Source organism: Apus apus, chromosome 12 (genome assembly GCF_020740795.1).
Source record: "Apus apus isolate bApuApu2 chromosome 12, bApuApu2.pri.cur, whole genome shotgun sequence".
NCBI classification, from domain to species: domain Eukaryota; kingdom Metazoa; phylum Chordata; class Aves; order Apodiformes; family Apodidae; genus Apus; species Apus apus.
In genome coordinates this window covers 20,120,905-20,138,116 of record NC_067293.1, presented here as the reverse complement: position 1 = coordinate 20,138,116, position 17,212 = coordinate 20,120,905, and the positions used below count along the sequence as shown (strand labels likewise).

At 49.9% G+C, this 17,212-nt stretch overlaps 1 protein-coding gene across 2 annotated transcripts in view; it reads left to right on the top strand.

The window, feature by feature from the left end:
* AR (androgen receptor) overlaps nucleotides 1–15,323 on the top strand; it is a 48,322-nt gene extending 32,999 nt beyond the window's left edge. For both annotated transcript variants that reach the window (XM_051630290.1, XM_051630291.1), the window contains exons 4-8: nucleotides 489–776; nucleotides 6,879–7,023; nucleotides 7,853–7,983; nucleotides 8,480–8,637; nucleotides 9,589–15,323. In XM_051630290.1, coding sequence (XP_051486250.1) covers nucleotides 489–776; nucleotides 6,879–7,023; nucleotides 7,853–7,983; nucleotides 8,480–8,637; nucleotides 9,589–9,744 — 878 coding nt within the window. In that variant the 3' untranslated portion in view covers nucleotides 9,745–15,323. The remainder of the gene's footprint in view (nucleotides 1–488; nucleotides 777–6,878; nucleotides 7,024–7,852; nucleotides 7,984–8,479; nucleotides 8,638–9,588) is intronic.
* The last annotated feature ends 1,889 nt before the right edge of the window (nucleotides 15,324–17,212 follow it).

The window sequence follows — 17,212 nt, the reverse complement described above, 5'->3', positions numbered from 1 at the left end:
TTTTCTCTTGGTTGCATCCTGCTTCCACTCTGGTCTGGGACGGGACAATCCCAGTTGAGCATCTGCATGCAATGGCTTTTTTCCCAGGAACATGACTTTCTACTGAGTTTATTTCCTTGAGTTGCTTCCCCATTTAATTCCATGTGAGTAGTTGTACAAACAGAGTCACCTCTTTTCCCCAGCTTCTTCCTCTTTGTTTCTAAGTGGAGGTTAATGTGAGACTGGTCTCAGCTGAGGATGTAAATGATGCTTCCTCTTTTCCATGGAAGATCAGTGAGCAAATGGATTTCCATCTGCAGTGCGTGCTCCCTTTTGTCATTAGGTGAGGTCTGGGATGCTGGGGCACTCTTTGTGTGGCAGACACTGCAGGACCAGCTGCTGCTTGTATCAGTTCCCCTTTCCCCCTAAATATAAGTGATGGAGCTGAAGGCCAAGAAGCCTCAAGCTTTTTTATTGAAGTCTCACACTAAAATGTGTCATTTCCACAGCCCGCAAGCTGAAGAAGCTGGGTAACCTGAAGACACAAGATGAGGTGGATGCAGCCAGTTCATCCAGCCCCACTGAGGAGCAAGCCACCAAGATGGTGATGACACGCATTGATGGGTATGAGTGCCAGCCCATCTTCCTCAACGTCCTGGAGGCCATTGAGCCTGGCATAGTGTGTGCTGGCCATGACAACAGCCAGCCAGACTCCTTCTCCAACCTGCTGAGCAGCCTGAATGAGCTCGGGGAGAGGCAGCTGGTCTATGTGGTCAAATGGGCAAAGGCCTTGCCAGGTGAGAAAGAAGCCTAACAAATCCCATTCCTTCCCTGCACGTTCCTAAAGCCCCCTGCTTGCATCTCCTGGGGTGGGTTCAAAGGAGGAACTCTGCAGCTGGTGTCCCATCATCACACAGTTCCTGGGGGGGCATCTTTGTGGGGTTGTGTCCTGTCTCCTCAAAGCAGGCTGCAGCAGCATGAAGTTTGTCTCCTTTGAGTGACTGGTTGACTAAGGTGACTAAGGGTGAGTAAGGGGTGACAGAGTATATAGAATCTGGTGCTTTTGGGTCTGTCCCCACTGATAGCCCCTGGCACCCAGCGTGGTGTCAGCACGTGGCTGCTTCCTCCTGTGGGAAGGGCTGTTGCTGCTCAGGGCTTCAGGGTCTTGCTCTTCTCCAGCTCACCCTGCCGGGTTTCTTTTTGTATTTCATGAGACAATTTATTGCAAAAGAGAGATACCGAATTCCAAAGGACTTTCTCCTGGCAGTCAGGTTGCTCATGGGTGACAGGCTTCTGGAGTATATTAGCCATGATATGGGAGTATATGAGAGCTGGGCAGTTTCCAAGTGGTGGCAGTTATCAGGTGGTGTGAATGGGAACATCCTGCTGAGCGTGTCTTTCACTGGATACGCTCCCTGGTCCTGAGTACAGAGGTTACTGGTCTGTAACTCACTGCCCATTGCATATTGTAATCCTACCAGCTCAATGAGTGAAATTACAGAAGACTGAGCTCACCCAGGGTGCACCAGGGTCCTGTTCCCCTGGCCCTGTTCCTTGGGAAATGCCATGGAAAAGAGGGATCATACTCTTTATGTGCAGGGTGATATGACTAAAGGAGGAAACAAGAAAAATAAATTTGCTACTATGTGCTGAAACCAGGTGATGAAATGTAGTCAGACATTTGCCATTCCCAGAAATTCAGCAGTTCCCCTGAAGTGTCCTGATTGGTGGTCCAGGAGCAGTGTCAGCCTGAGTTTGCTTACATGCAGGGTAGCCCATTCTAGTTCTTCTATTCTTGAGTCAGAAAAGGTTCACCTAGCCTGTGAAATCAGGGACACATCATGCTTCCTATTCTGGCTTATCTGCATCAGACATCGAGATTTCTTCAGCAAAGTACATAGAGACACCACCAAACTGGGCCAGCAATCCAGGGGCTGAGGCTGTAAAACTGGCAGTGCTGATGGAAAGGGAGACTGCTCTGAGGAACATTTCTGATCACAACCACTCCCTCACCAAAGGTTTTCCTTTTTCCTGCACTGTGCTGCATCCCATGGTGCATGGCTGCACAGTGGCACCCATGTGCCAGCAGCAGCTTCTGGGCACAATTAATGATAATCTTCTTATGTCTTCTTATGTCGCTGCTCTCTGGGCAGTTCCAGCAGAGCTGAGCCCCAGGGGATCCCTGGCAGGTGCAGGTGCCCTGCTCAGGCACACTGGGGATGCTGTCCTCCCTGCTCTGGAGCATCCCCATCCCCGCCACCAGAGACAAAGCCCGTTTGTTTTCCCCAGCTTCCTCAAGCAATTCCCTGACATGTGCCAACGCTGGGGTTCAACAATGATAACCACAAATTTGCCACTTAGTCATTCTCCTGCTGTTTTCCAGGGAAGGAAGAAACAACAGCAGCTCTCTGGCTGTTCTGCTGCTCTGGGCAGTGGTTGTGCAGCCTCTTGGCTTCCAGGGGGGCTCATCCAGCCCTGTCTCTGCTCCCCACAGTGCTCCCCAGGGAGCTGTGCCCAGGCTGCCCCCCCCTGCACACACTGCAGCACTCTCACTCTTTGGGTAGAGGTAGCTTGCTATCTGTATTCTGTTTAAATTATCTTTTGGTTAATAAAGCAGAAGTGCTTCCAGTTGCCAGGTCTGCAGGTTGGCTGGGCAGCTCGGTGGGCTCGGGGCAATGCAGGCAGACGCATGCAGGGGGGAAGGAAAGGTACCAAAAAACAAGCCATTAAAACCAGTGGGATGCAGTTGTTATCAAAACAGAAAGATCCCCACGCAGCCTGTTGGGAGGCTGGAGGCTGTTTGTTGGATGTGGCTGCTGGTGCAGTGGGAGCAGCTGGGTGGGCTGGGGCATGAGGAGGAACCTCCTTGCCCAAGGCTGGCAGGTCTCAGCGGGTGGTGTGGTGGGGCTGGGCAAACCTTGCTGGTCCCCTGTGCACAGCCCAGCCCAGCCCTCAGCTGCCTGCTGGAGGTGCTGGGGGGGCTGCAGAAGCTCCCCAGAAGAGGTGGAGATGTTCTTCCCTTGTCCCTGCTCCCCATTAATGCAGCAGATCTGGCACAGGCATTGGCTTAACTCGGCATAAGCAGCCCTGTGTGTCAGTTAAGGTGTATCTCCATGTAAAGAGACCAATTTTTTTTTTTTCCAGTGACTGCTGCTTGTGGAGGAGGGGGGAATTTTAAAGTGGAAAGAGTGAGAACCTTTAAAGGGCCCTTCCAACCCAAAGCACTCTATCATGATGATGAACTTGTACCCGTAATAGAGGTAGCCTCAGCCTGCTAATAGTGGCAATAGGTTAATACTGGTTAATAGATGATTATTAACCTTGCATCCTGCATGGAACATCACCTGTACATTAATCCTGAGTGATTAATATGCAGCAGGATGTTGCTGCACTTCTTCCAGTGCGGTTTCAGTGATATCCTGGGAACTAGACAGGATCAGGTAGGAGTATTTTGAAATACTTGCCCACAGGAACAATATTGGCTGCTGCCCAGTGGAGAGAAAGTGATGTATGACCCTTTAGACTCTATGCAGTTTAAATTCTGCATGGGAGAAGGTAGAATCAAACTGTGGTTTCCCTGGAAAGGAAAGAGTAAAGAACCACAGCTTGCCAGGAAAGCTGCTGAAACACAGAATTAAAAAGTCTGATTAAATCTGTAAAACCTGTCCACTTCAAGGTAAGTGGAAGGACTGTGTATTTTTCCTTTTCCATATGCATAAATTCAGTAAAGGTGTTACAGTTAATTTAGAGGAGCACTCTAACACATTAGTTTAAAGATCATTTATCTGGCATCAAATGGAAAACCTTCAGTTAATTCCTGAAGCTGTTAGGAAATCGGTGTCCAGGGCAGGGCTGCTGCAGAGTGGAGCTAGGGGGGTGGGCAGGCTGATGGACACCCTTCATTTGGCCAGCAGGTCAGTGCAGATGCCTTCAGGTGAAATACTCCCCCTTGGACCATAGAGATGGATCTGTTCACTAGAGCTACTGTAAAATCTCTGTGCTCGTCAGTAGCTGGGGCTTTGTGGGTGTTCCAGGCCATTGCTGGCTTGCTTTTCTCTTTAGATCTACTGTCTGGCAATGTGTCTAACTCACCTTTTAGCTGGAAGGATACAAATAATTGTGCATCTTTTTCCATTCTCTGGACAATAAAATTTCCAGAAAGAAAATGAGTGTTTGTATTAGAAATGTTACTTTATGGTGATCTGGGAGGTGTTCAGCTGCTGATCTCTTAGGAAGATAGAATTCTGGCACAGCAGTGCATCAAGAGAGAAGATGGAGATTTTTTTTCAAAACTATGCTGCTTTACCATTATTCACAGAAAAAAGGTTATGCACTGATCTTTTTCAAGTCCTCAGTACATTTAATTTTCCTTTTGCTATGGTTTCTCTCTGTAGAAGGTGTCTTCATTTGGGTCTCTTCAAACTACTCCAATACTAAAAAGTTAAAAATACATTGTGGAATCAGGTGGGTGTTTGTTTTCTTTTACAGTGGTTTTGGCCATACATCAGCTAAGATGCCTGGAGCAGGAAGGTTTCCAGGAAAAAATAGGCATCTGGTTTCTGAAAATCAGTTTGGTTTCAACACATTTTGGCTCAGAAACTGGAAGCAGTGATTCCTCTTAGAAAAGTCAACCACTGTTTCTAGAAGTTGGTTTTGTGGACAAGCAGAAAGCAAACTTTAGGTCCTGTAACAACAAAACTGTTGTGTTGAAATACCTTTCCTTAAACACTGATAAAGCTTGCACAAGTATTTTTTTTGAAGTTAACATAATTACAAGGTAATGAACTAGTGCACCAAAATGCCTCTTGCAGCAAAGATTAGGAGCAACAAGTACTTCCAGAAATGTATTGGAATGCTTAGGGGTTAAGGGAACCCCAGTCCTGGATGAGACTTTGGGTGCTGGTTTTGCTCATGCACTGGCAGCATCTCCATGGGATGAGCAGGGTGAGGAATCACTGGGATTTTTACTAGGTAGTGAATTCACCTCTGACCAAATTTACTGATAAATAGGATTCTATAGCATGCAGAGCTGTAATTAAATATGAAAATCTAACCTAGGCAGGTCCTGGAGATGAGTGTGACTGATTTTACCAGGCCCTTGAGCTGCCCAGGTGCCTTGTCTGTCCCCGTGTGCTGGTGACACGTTTTTCTCTGGCTGCCAGAAGGTTCCTGTTCCATGGGAGGCTGGGAACTCCCAGAGGAACAGCACCTCCTCCCATGCTGTGGGGCACTATTTGCATGCAAGCTTCAGTTTTTCATCCAGTGACATGCAAACTGAAAGTGCGAACATAAAGCAAGCTTAATCAGCAATAAAACAGGGCTTGTGCTCATTTGACAGCTTCCCAAGGAAGAGGCAGACACTTGCCTCAATGGATTATAATTATACATTGGAGATGTCAGAATTCCTTTAGTGTTTGACTGCAACCAGGTTGCATCTGACTGCTTACAGGTATCGGGGGAAAAGCACAATGTTGGAAGTGGTGTTTGTGCATGTGTTGGAAAACAAGCCTGGGATTTAACTGCAAGCTGCCATCTGGGAATACTGATTTGATTAGAATGTACTTAATATTTCTGTTTAGCTTGTGGTTCAGCAGAAGTTTTCATATTCATTTTCGTGGTCATTAGACAAATGCATCGTGTATTGACAGAGAAACCAAAGGAGTCTTTGACCATGCGATGAGGCCTCAGGGTTACTTCCTGGCTCTGGGCATCATACAGTAAAATCCATTTACTTACATTTTGTGAAGTCCTAACGGAGTGAAAAATAATGGCAGTTTTTCCAGCTTGTTTCCTTGAGTGCCAGAATTGCACCAAAGGAGGTAATTGGTTAATGAGGGCTGGTTTCTGCCTGGGTGCCTGGAGAACGTGATCCAGTTAATTGTGTTGCCGCTGGGCGCCCGCTGCCCTGCGGCTGATTGATTCATTCCTGTCAACAGAGCAGGGCAAACAAATCCTCCTCGGCTCTTTATTGGGCTCATTTTTGACAAGCTGTCTGACATGGTAATTGGGAATGTTTTGGAGCAGAGGCTTTGGGGTCACGCTGTGCCTGCAGAGCAGGTGGCCTGGTTCCACCCGCTGGGGTGGGGTGTCTGGTGCCAGCAAGCAGGGCTGGGGCAGGGCAAGCCTGGGCTGGGGCACCTGGACCTGCCCAGCACCTGTAGTCAAACAGACTTCCAAAGGGAAGCCACTGAATCCCATCCTGCTGTCTTTTTGTCCAGTCTGTTGCAGATTGATGCTTGTTCACCTCACTGGGTCCTGCAAAGTCTTAAAATATAATTTGTGAAGGACTTCAAGACTCTTTGGGGGAAAATCATAGAGTCATACAATGGTTTGAGTTGGAAGGGACCTTAAAGATCATGTAGATCCAACCCCCTGCATGGGCAGGGACACCTCCCACCAGCCCAGGTTGCTGAGAGCCTCATCCAACCTGGCCTGGAACACTGGCAGGGATGGGGCAGCCACAGCTTCTCTGGGCAACCTGGGCCAGGGTCTCACCACCCTCATAGTGAAGAATTTCCTCCCAATGTCTAATCTCAACCTCCCCTCTAAATACGTACTTTTTTACCACTTGTCACTTTCTTCCTTTGAAACACTTTGCTGCTTGTGGCTTTCCTCATCCCTTCCATGTATCTGGAGATCCCCTTTCTCCCCTTCCAGCTCTGGTTTTGAGCTCTGGCTGTTTCTGCTCGTCCATGAGGGTGGGAGCACCAGGCCACTGATGCTGCAGTTCTGTCTCCCAGCTGCAGCTGTGTGTCCTGGGGCCAGCCAAGGTTGGGCTGTGGACCGCCTTGTCCTAACAGGAATGCTGTGAGAGAGCTGGTGCCTGCAGGAAAACACTCCTGGTAACTGCAGGATACCAACATGGATTTGTACTATCCCTTTCTCATTTTTTTGGCTAGGATTTCGCAACCTGCACGTGGATGATCAGATGTCAATTATCCAGTACTCTTGGATGGGTCTCATGGTTTTTGCTATGGGCTGGAGATCTTTCACCAACGTCAATTCCAGGATGCTTTACTTCGCTCCAGACTTGGTCTTTAATGAGTAAGTGTGAAATGACAACTCTAATCTAATGTTGTGCTGTGTCTGGGTCAGACTAGCTGAGAGGTGAGAACAAGACAAGGACTTTGCTTCCCTGTCTGCTTATGAGATGTACAACTTGAGTAATCATGTTCTCAGAGCAGACCAACAAGGCATGGGAGGGCCCTGCTTTTCTTCTCTAATTGCTCTGATCTAATTGCACTGATCTCCAGGAGCAGGAGAGCTATGATGTCTCTCTTGGTCCTTTTACCCTTTCCCTCAGCTGTGCAGGGTCCAGCCTCCATCAGGGCAGCAACAAGTGCTGGTACTGGGTGTGAAGGGCTGGTCCATGCAGACCTGCCTTCTATCTGAGGGGTCTGAGTTCCTGTTCTCAGCTGGGTTGGTCAGCTAGAGCAAGCAGAAACAGAAACAATCATTCATTGTGAGTTTCTGATGGGTTCTCTCTGATGTAGCATCAGCTCAGAGACAGGGAAGGTTTGTTGACACTGAGGCAGAAGAGCTCAAAACCAATAACTAAGCACAGCAGCAAGCAAATCCACACCTCTCTGAGAGCTGCCAGCTCAGCTTCGTGTCCCTCTGGGAGAGCCAGCAGCGGGGACTCACTGCAGGGGTGTGCAGGAAAGGCAGCTGAGCCCAGGCAGTCACCCGTGTCCAGACAAAGAGGATTGCACACAGGAGTTTTGGAAAACGTTCTTCTCCCACACACCAGCCTCCCCTGAGGCAGAGCTGCAGGGATGTGGCAGGTGGGGCTGGGGTGGCTGGGGCAGAGCGTGTCCCCCCGGGGGCACTGCTGGCCTGTCCCTGCCACTCCTTCCGTGTCTGGTCCTGCCAGGTACCGGATGCACAAATCCAGGATGTACAGCCAGTGTGTCAGGATGCGGCACCTCTCTCAGGAGTTCGGGTGGCTTCAGATCACTCCTCAGGAGTTCCTCTGTATGAAGGCTCTACTCTTCTTCAGTATTAGTAAGTACTGCCAGCCTTTCCTCAGCAGGGCTTCAGTGGCTCTGGGCTTTATCACCCTGTGCACGTATTCCTGTTTCCCAAGCAATGGCTTGGAATGTTCTCTCTGCTTCACCCTGAGCTGCCAAGCCAAGAGGGCACCAGCCTTGCAGCCAGCCCACCCGCCTCTGCGCCGTGCAGCTTCCTCCCCTGCAGCTGCTGCAGGAGGCTGCTTCTCAGTCTCACTGCCCTCGTTGTGAGGACCTCTGAGCATCCACTGCTGGGGAGGAAAACAGTGCTGCAGCTGGTTCCCCTGCCTGCCTTTTCTAACCAGTGCTGAACAAGGCTTCTCGGGTTGGAATCTGACAGGCCCTCGGAGTGAGGCCGTAGCAGAAGCAGAGCTGATGGGCAGATCTTTCCTCGCAGGTCTGCACTGACCCTTCTTCAGCCTTCCTCTTCCTCTTTTATTCTCTTCTCTCTCTGGGCAACTCTTACTGTTTCCTTCCCGTGTTCCATCCAGTTCCAGTGGATGGCCTGAAGAACCAGAAGCTCTTTGATGAACTTCGAATGAATTACATTAAGGAACTTGACCGGATCATTGCTTGCAAGAGGAAGAACCCGACCTCCTGCTCTCGGCGATTTTACCAGCTCACCAAAGTCCTGGACTCTGTGCATCCTGTAAGTGAAATGTCTAGCTATACACATAAAAAACAAAATAAGAAAGAAGTTTTTTACAAGGAGAATTCACTGGCACAGCCTCCCCAGGGTGGTGGTAGTCCCCATCCCTGGAGGTTTCCAAGATGGGCGTTAGGCTCCCTTGCCCCAGGAAGGCTGGACCAGGTGACCTTTCTAGGTCTCTTCAATCTTGGGTTGTTCAATGATTCTGTCATTCTTTGCAGTTTGCTTTTTACCTCTTGGCACACCTTTCCAAGGACAGGTGCCATGTGCTCCCACATTAAGAGACCAAAGACAGACACTAACTCTAGGAGGGAGAGAAAGTTACCTGGGTCTGTCACTCCTTGCAATAATCACTCTTGTGCTTGGGTTTTTGGGCATCCTTCTTTACCAATTGTAGATGGTGCTTTTCCACTGTCAGCCTGGCAGAACAGCTCAAAATCTCAGTGCCCCCAGTGAATCTTTTCAGACAACAGCAGTGAAAACATATTTCTTTATTTATGACTTTTGATCTTTTGTTGTGCTGGTGAAAGGTGCACTAGACCTTTCCTCTTGCCTGGGGATCAGCTCCATGCCTGTACAATTATATGTCTACAAGCAAAAAATAATTCTTAATAGGTGAAGTCAGCAGCATCAGCCCACAGCAAGACAAGTTTTGTAGGAGTAAGAAAATACCTTTTTTATAGATACCAGTTTTCCTGAGACTCGGTAGTGTCTGGGTGTGAAGGGCAATGGCAAAATATGCTGTGTGCTCCCAGCCTGGGTGGTTCCCTGGCTCCCCCTCGGGACACATACCTGCCATCTGGGAACTGCAGGCAGGGCAGTGGTGGCTGGAGAGCAAAGCAGGTCCTGTCACAGCAAGGTCCAGCCCTGACCTCCTGTGCCTGCTGACACCTTCCCAGAGCAATTGCTGGCCAGGGACTTCTCACCTAACAAACTTTCTTCCTTCCCTAGATTGCCAAGGATCTGCATCAGTTTACATTTGACCTTTTAATTAAGGCACATATGGTGAGTGTGGACTACCCTGAAATGATGGCCGAGATCATCTCTGTGCAGGTTCCCAAGATCTTGTCTGGAAAAGTCAAGCCTATCTACTTCCACGCACAGTGATCTTCTGGAGGGAATTCCCAGTGCTGCCCACCCTCATTTCAGCTGTCTCCTGCCTGTTATTTCTGCACTACTGTACTGCAGTGCCTTGGGGAATCCCCTCCACAGAGGCAGGGTGCCAAGAAGACAGTAACAGACCTGCTGGGATTCCTGAGATTTCTATTTTTCCTGAGGTACCTCTGAGCTGAACTTCCAGCTACAGCTTCTGCCCAGATCTGGCTCACTGTGCTGGGACAGGAGGTGGTGGCAGTGGCACCGTGTCCACGTTCTCTTGTTTGTGTGTTTTCCTCAGTGAATTTGAGTGGCCCAGGGCCACAGGAGGTCAGGAGAAATGGCAGGAGTTGTAGGGTTTGGGTGTGTGTTAAAAATAGAACAAGACAAGAAGCAGATTGAACCTAGAAGTTTGGGTGTGGGTTACTTTACTGACCTCCTCTGGGATTTCTTATTTGCATTATGGTGCTGGAAAGCAGACGAGTTAAAATATTGCAGCAGAGACAGAGAGAAAAGTTGGAAGATGAGATGGTTTTGCAGCCTGATGGGTTTGCTGGAGCTGCTGCTGGGTCAGAGAGCTGTGGGGGCTGCTCATGGCTGCCAGGGCCCCACAGCCTTCCTGGCAGCCCAGAGAGCTCCCAGGGTGTCAGCAAAGGGCTGGAGGACAAGGTGACTTTGGGAAACCCCCAGAGATGGCAGATGTTTACTGTGTTCCACCTGGCATGCTGTTCCTATGGCTGGTGAAGCTGGACCTGGGCCTGCCTTGCAGATGCCTGGTGCTCAGCAGTCACCTTCCCACCCTGGGCAGCTGCTGCTCCCCCCACACAGCCAAACCCCCTCCTCAAGTGCCTGGCTTCCTCACACCTCCTCACACCTCATGCTCTCCCGTCCAGCCCCTCACTGCTCCTGCTGGGTATCCACAGACCAGTTTTCTGCTATGCTACTTCCCATTTTGTCCCAGCTATTTGATGCCAGCAGCCCAGAGTCCCAGGATCAGGGCCAGGACCTGAGGGACCTGCAAGGCCAGGGGGCTGCAGTTCCTGCTGGCCTTCAGGAGGTGGCTGTGGGAAGGGACTGGGGCTGCTATGGTGCTTCAGGGGCTGCAAAGGAAACCCTGAGGAGATCCCCTGCCCTTCCAGCAGTGCACAGAGCTCCTGCTAATTGCGGTGGTTGATTGCACTTGGGGAGGACACTGTCCCTCCTGCACTGCCTCACACACCATCCCTCAGGCATGGTCCCTTATACATCACTCACACCCCGTCCCTTGTGCCTCATCTCTCACGTGTTTCTCACGTCCCGCTTGTCCCCAGCAGCTCCATATGTCACAGTGGTGGCACAGCCAGTTGCAGCTCTGCTGTGAGGATGAATAAAGGCTCCCATGGGTACTGGGTCCCCAGCCAGCAACCCCAGCAAAGGCTGATGGGTCTTGTGGTGCCAGTGACTCCTACAGGTGGGAATCTCTGAGGAGGGCAGGCTTGCTTGGTCTGTTTGATACCTCAGGGTCAGGAGACATTGGCTCACTCCATGTCCATAGTCAGATTTGTTTCTTTGGTGACTCTGCTCCCCACAAAGTGGCCCAGCCCATGTTGCCCACAACATTCTGGTCCCCCCCTTCTCACCAAAACCTCCTGCACAGACCTGGCTGAGGCAGGTGAACCAGGTCAGACACGTGCCTTGTGTCGTGCTGTGTCCCAGTGTGGTACCAGCTGCTCATGCTTGTTGGGTGGCTCCAACATTCAAGGCACTGGAGTTCAGGCCAGTTGGTTGCCACGTGTGTCGTGTAGAAGACAGCACCACTGCTTCTGCTCGTGCTGCCCAGGCCCTTCAGCAGCTGCCATCACTCACAGCTCTGCCAGCAAATGCCCTCATGGTACCTCTGGGTTCTTTGCAAACCCTTGGCAAGAACGGAACAATTTTTCTGATATTTCTCTGTCATGCAATGAGATTTTCATTAAGGGAAGGAGTAGGGGAAAAAAACCCACACAACTGTAGCAGTGGAGGAGCTCTCTTTACAGTTATTGGCAATGGGGTTTGCTCCTCTACTAGATACTGCCCTGGTCATGCTCTTTCTCCTGAAATCCCTTCATGCAGGTGGCACCAGAATCTGTAGGTGACCTGCCTGAACACCAGCCAGCAGGATGGGATTCTCAGTAGCTTTCCGTATTTTAGAGGGCTGCAAGTGTTTTAAATGTTGTTATGATCTTCTAGTATTTGTAAATGAACCAGTGAAAAAGTCCTGCTGGTGCATTTCTCTCTTCTTGAACATGTTCTGGCTGCTAAGCAGAAGAATACCATGAGCAACTGGGTTGATAATGATCCCCTTCATCAACAGGAGGTTGTTTGTGAGCAATCCGAGCAGCTACTCTGGAGAGCTTTACATTTTGCACAAGCTCATGTCAGTGAAGTTTTCATTAGTTAATGAGAGTGGAGATAGTCTGCTGGGTACTTTTCTGCTGGGAGATTAGGGAAAAAACAACAGGGATTTGCATACACTGATGTGCTGGTGAAAGCATAGAGCAGATGAAAAATGGTTTAGGAGGTACTGCTGATGTTTCACCTGCCAGATGTGTGCACTTCACCTGTACAATGCTGCTCCCCCCACGAATGCTCCAAGAAGGGTGCAGGAGCTCTGGTGAAGCCCCCTGGTCCATGTGCAGGGGGCCCTGAGCTGCCTTCCTCACCAGAGACTGCAGAGCCACAGGCACTGGGCTTGTGGGCTCTGTCCCTTCAGCATCTAATTAAACTTCTGCAACTTCTTTATTCAAAGGTTGACTTTTAATGATACTATTAGAGGGATGAGTGGAGGATGTGGGAACCAATAGCACCTGTGTCTGTATTTTCTGGGGGAGTTAATGCTGTTTCCTTCTTTATTTTCTTGGGCTGCTGCAGGAACTGCAGAAGAAAAAGATGCTTAAGATATACCAAAGTCCAGGTCCTGCCGTGTATCTTTGTACTTTGTGTTTTCTACTGCATTTTCTTGTCTACTTTTGCTTTAATAAAGCAAAGAGAATTTCACCAATCTTCACCATCACATAGAGGCTGCCCCTGAGGATTTCCTCAGGATGGGCGAGCACTGGGAGAGGGACCCCCTTGGTGTCACCATTCCCACACTGGGCAAAAGGTCCTTTGTGCCTGGCTTAGGGACAATGGAGCTAAGACAGAGCTGAGAGGATGGCACCAAGAGCATGGTGCCATGCACAGGCAGGTGACTGCCAGGGGTCAGCCCTCCAGGGCCAGCCCGGTGCCCACCTCCTTCCCACCCTGCACTGCTCTGCTCCAGCCCACACAGTGCCACTGGGTCCTTGCTGTGGTCCCTAGAGATGCTGAGGGGGGTGCCTCTGGTGTCATCTGCCTCCCACTGGGCAGAGTTGGCCTTCCTTGCCAGATCACCTGCCAGCACAGGCTGTCCTGCAGCTCCCTGCAGCTGTTGCCCCACTTGCAGATCTCTCTCCCTAGGTGGTTCAGTCCCATAATATATGTTAAACATATTAAAAAAAAAAAATTATATATATATATATAAAGGCATGCCCTATTTTATATTGCTAAAGATACCTATTTAATGCTCTAAGAGGTTCTTTTCTGATTGCCCATTGATTGCAAATAAATATTCTTCAGAAGAGGAGTCAGTATGTGCCAATATTAATGGAAACTTTTAATGAACAGTTTTTTTCTGGTTAGATACTGCCCAGTTGTCAAAGGTCCATCCTTTCATGGTATGAATGGAGCATACACTGGCATAGTGTTGGTATCTGCTTCTCCAGCTTTCTTGTAGCTGGCTCTGGTTAGACAGGGATAGTATTTGCACTTGGGGGACAACAGAGTGTCCTTTATTTCTGCCCTCTTTGACTGCACAGAGCATCCTTGCACTTTAGGGCAGAATCCTGGAATTACAGCATGGTAGCACTTCTCTGGCTGTTTCGAAGGAGACTTTCAGAGGCACAGAAATCCTTTCTTGTACCAGAAGGACTGGGCAAGCCACGCTCTGCACTGTCACATCCTGGTGCCCACAGTGCAGTGATGGTGCATCTGGGAACCAGCGCCGTGCCCCTGTGGGAGGGGCCAGGCAGTGGGGACACGATGGCACTTGGGACCCTGGGATAGTGGGGGTGGAAACCTGGCCCCTGCTGCCAGGCAGCACCGAGGGACTTGTGCTCATTCCCCTTTGACACAGCAGTGGAACCTGCACTTGTGATTGATTCAGAAGGTAAATATCTGCACCACACATCAAACCCCAGCAAAGTTGTTATAAGCTGCTCTCTGTGCCGGGTATTTTGTGTTCCGTGGCAATTCAATGCTGGTTTTATTTGTTAACATGTCTCTGTAATAAAAAGAGTTCTTTATATTGATAGATTTTATTTTCTTTGTAATAAGCCAAAAAAGCTCATTGCTGGTGCCTTTTTGCCTGGGGAGGACTCCCAGCCCATAGCTATATTAATGGAAGTAACAAAGTGCAGTGTCTGCAATTGCTTCTTTCACCACAGCTGAGTAAAGTCATGAAGCAAACGCTGCAGGAGAACCAACAGAAGAACAAGGAGCCCAAAGAATGAGAAGGACTTTCAGGTACAGGAATGTGGTTATTTCCCAGGGCCTGGTTGCAAGGAGAGGGTGAAGCTTTTGGCTTCTTGTGTCTGCCATGGAAAAGCCTTTGCCCTGTCTCTGTGGGACTTCATTGCTGCACCTCCAGCCTTTACCTTCTGCAGGACGTGCAGTGAGGTTGGGGCTCACACACACCATTTTATTATGGTTGCAACACTAGTTTTTTTCAATCAGCTTTCAGAAATGGCAGAGTTTTCCCCAAAGTAACAGCGTCTGAGGCCAAATTCTGTTTCTAGGGAAGGACATTAGTCGGATTGTTGCCACTGCTCTTTTTTTGTCACAATTGGAACTGAATTCCTTGACCAAGGAAAACAGAGACCTACGATGGTTGGATGTCATGGAGGCAAGAGCAGTGACAGCTGCTGCCTTGGCCAGCAGTGGTGGGTGCTTGGGGGACAACCGTGCCTTGGGAGTCTCCATAGGAGACTGAAGGATGTCTGTTCCCATAACCAAAAAGAGGAGCCTGTCTGGTATCTGGGGTAAAGACAAACCCCATTACACTATGTGAGGGGAAATGAGAATACACACTTTTTGACTGTTTGAGTCCATGCTTGGGTCCCACGCAAGCCCTGGGCCGTGCTGTGCCACAGGGCAGACCTTCACGTTTGGTGTTCAGCTCTTTTTGTAATCCTAAAATCTGTTGTTCTGAGTACAATAAAGGCAGAATCTGGTTTGCTGGAACGCTGCTCTATGTGTGTGTTTGGCTCTGGTTTCCATTATGTGCATGAAAGTGTTATCTGGTGTGACAAATCTAGCTATTGAAGACGCTAGGAATAAGGGGTCGTTTTTCACTGGACGAGGCTGTATGGTGGGTCATTCACAGGCTGTTTTTCACAGTCAGATTTTGCTGTTAATCATGTGTCTGAACTGTTAATTAATTTCCACATCAATTGACTAATCCTTTCATATATGCCTCTCTAGGTCTTTTAGATTGAATTTCATTTGATTAATGTATTTCTCAAAACAAGGAGCTAATAAAGGCCAGTGTCATCCTCCTTTTGTTGTTGTTTTCAGTATCTTTATGAGCAGCTGTAAATCCATTCTGCTGAAACCTCTTTATAAAATTCACCTGTGCTCTCCAAGTAATAAAAAAACACTTCTTATCAGACCACTTTTTAATTCAAGGCATGGAGGTGAATACTGCACAGGGTCAAGATTCTGTTCACTGTGAGACAAACCAAAGAGCTTGGAAAAAAAACAAACCTCATCAGTCCACAAACAGCTGGTGATGCCTAGTGCATAACTGCACAGCAGTGGTGTGGGTGCCCTGCAGCTGAACATGTGCTGCTCTTAGCAGTACAAAAAGCCTCCCCCATGTGGCATAGCCTCATGTTTGGGCATCTGCAGAGACGTTGGTCCTGCCTCTCTACTTGAGCCACAGTTCAAAATGAGTGTGTTGTTTTCAAAATTCACCCTCTGTCAACATAAATCCTCCCTTGTTCCTGGGCTGCGGGACCATCTTGGATACCTGTCAGCATATCTGCCCCAGGGTCCCCCAGTTGTACTTGGCCACCAACATCCCCTGTGGATGCTCAGGAGCCACTGGTCCAACATGCCCTGGGGTGACAGATCCAGCCCTGGGGTGACAGTCTCAGTCCTGCCATGGCTCCACATGGCCTGGTCTTATGCCAGCCTCTGTCCTCAGCCTGGGCTCCAGCCTCTTGCAGCTTCCACAGCATTTCTCTGGCTGAGAACTGGAAGGAAAATGAGTCTGTCTGCAGAGGACGGGGTCTGGCCAAAGGGCCAGAGTCACTTCAGCCAAGCTAGTTTTATTCTGTTACAGTCCAGCCATTTCTGCTGTGCCTCGTGCATCCATCCACCACAATGTTCACTGTGACCTACAAATGACACCAAAATCACCGATACTCCAATTGTTTCCAACAATTTCCAGATGGGAGAAACACTCAGGCCAAGTGTTCTGTCCTGGGCAACGAAACCCACTTTAATACCTGCAATAATAATTCCATTTAGAAACCAACACTTCTCAGCAGTGTGAGGGACTTCCTGGGAGGTCTGAGGGCTGCAGAGCTCCACTTGGTGCAGCCAGGTACATTTTTCTGTAGGTCTCTGCAGGTTCCTGTCCCAGGTAGCAACCAGCCCCATCCCAGCAGGCTGCAGATGCTCTTCCAGGAATCTTTGTGATGACAAATGCAGCTGGGACCTTTTCTGAAAGGCTCTGCCAGGTAAGCACGGGGCTGCTGGGGACACGGCAGCCTGAGGGGCACAGGAGGCTGTGCCTGGCTGGGGGGTCTGGCTGCTGCAGGAAGGGGCAGGGACACCAGATGTGGCCCCTCAGGAGAGCTGTTCTGGAGCACAAGTACGTGCCACGCCAGGCGCGGAGCATCCAGTGAGGTGAGACTTCACCGGAGGGATGCTGGACCCTGTTTCTCACCACTGGAGAAGCCCTGGCACACTTGCCATCTCCTTTGTCCTGCTGGACTGGAGCAAACTGGAGCTGGGAGAGGCACCAGGAGCTGCTCTGCCCTTGGCGTGTGCCGCGCTGGGGTGGCAGCCGCAGACCTCAGCAGGGTCACGGCGACTCATGTGCCCTTGACACAAGGAACATCAGCCAGCTCTGGGGTTTGCTCCTCACCCAAAATTGCTGCCACCTCCCACCGTGGCCGGCGGGCAGACGCCAAGGGGAGGGTGAGCAGGGCCCAGCCTGCCCCACACCCCAGCCCCACCAGAGCAGAGTGACCTGACGGCCACAAGTGCTGGGAGGAGCCTGCGGGGCCGAGGACGGACCAGGGAGTGCAGGATGCAGAGCAAGGGATGCCAGACCTGTGAGGGGGCGGGGGTACCAGGGGCAAGATTCTGAGGGGTGGAGGGGTGTGTTTCTGCAAGCCTCCGTGGGAACAGCAACCTGTGACTTCAAGAATCCTCC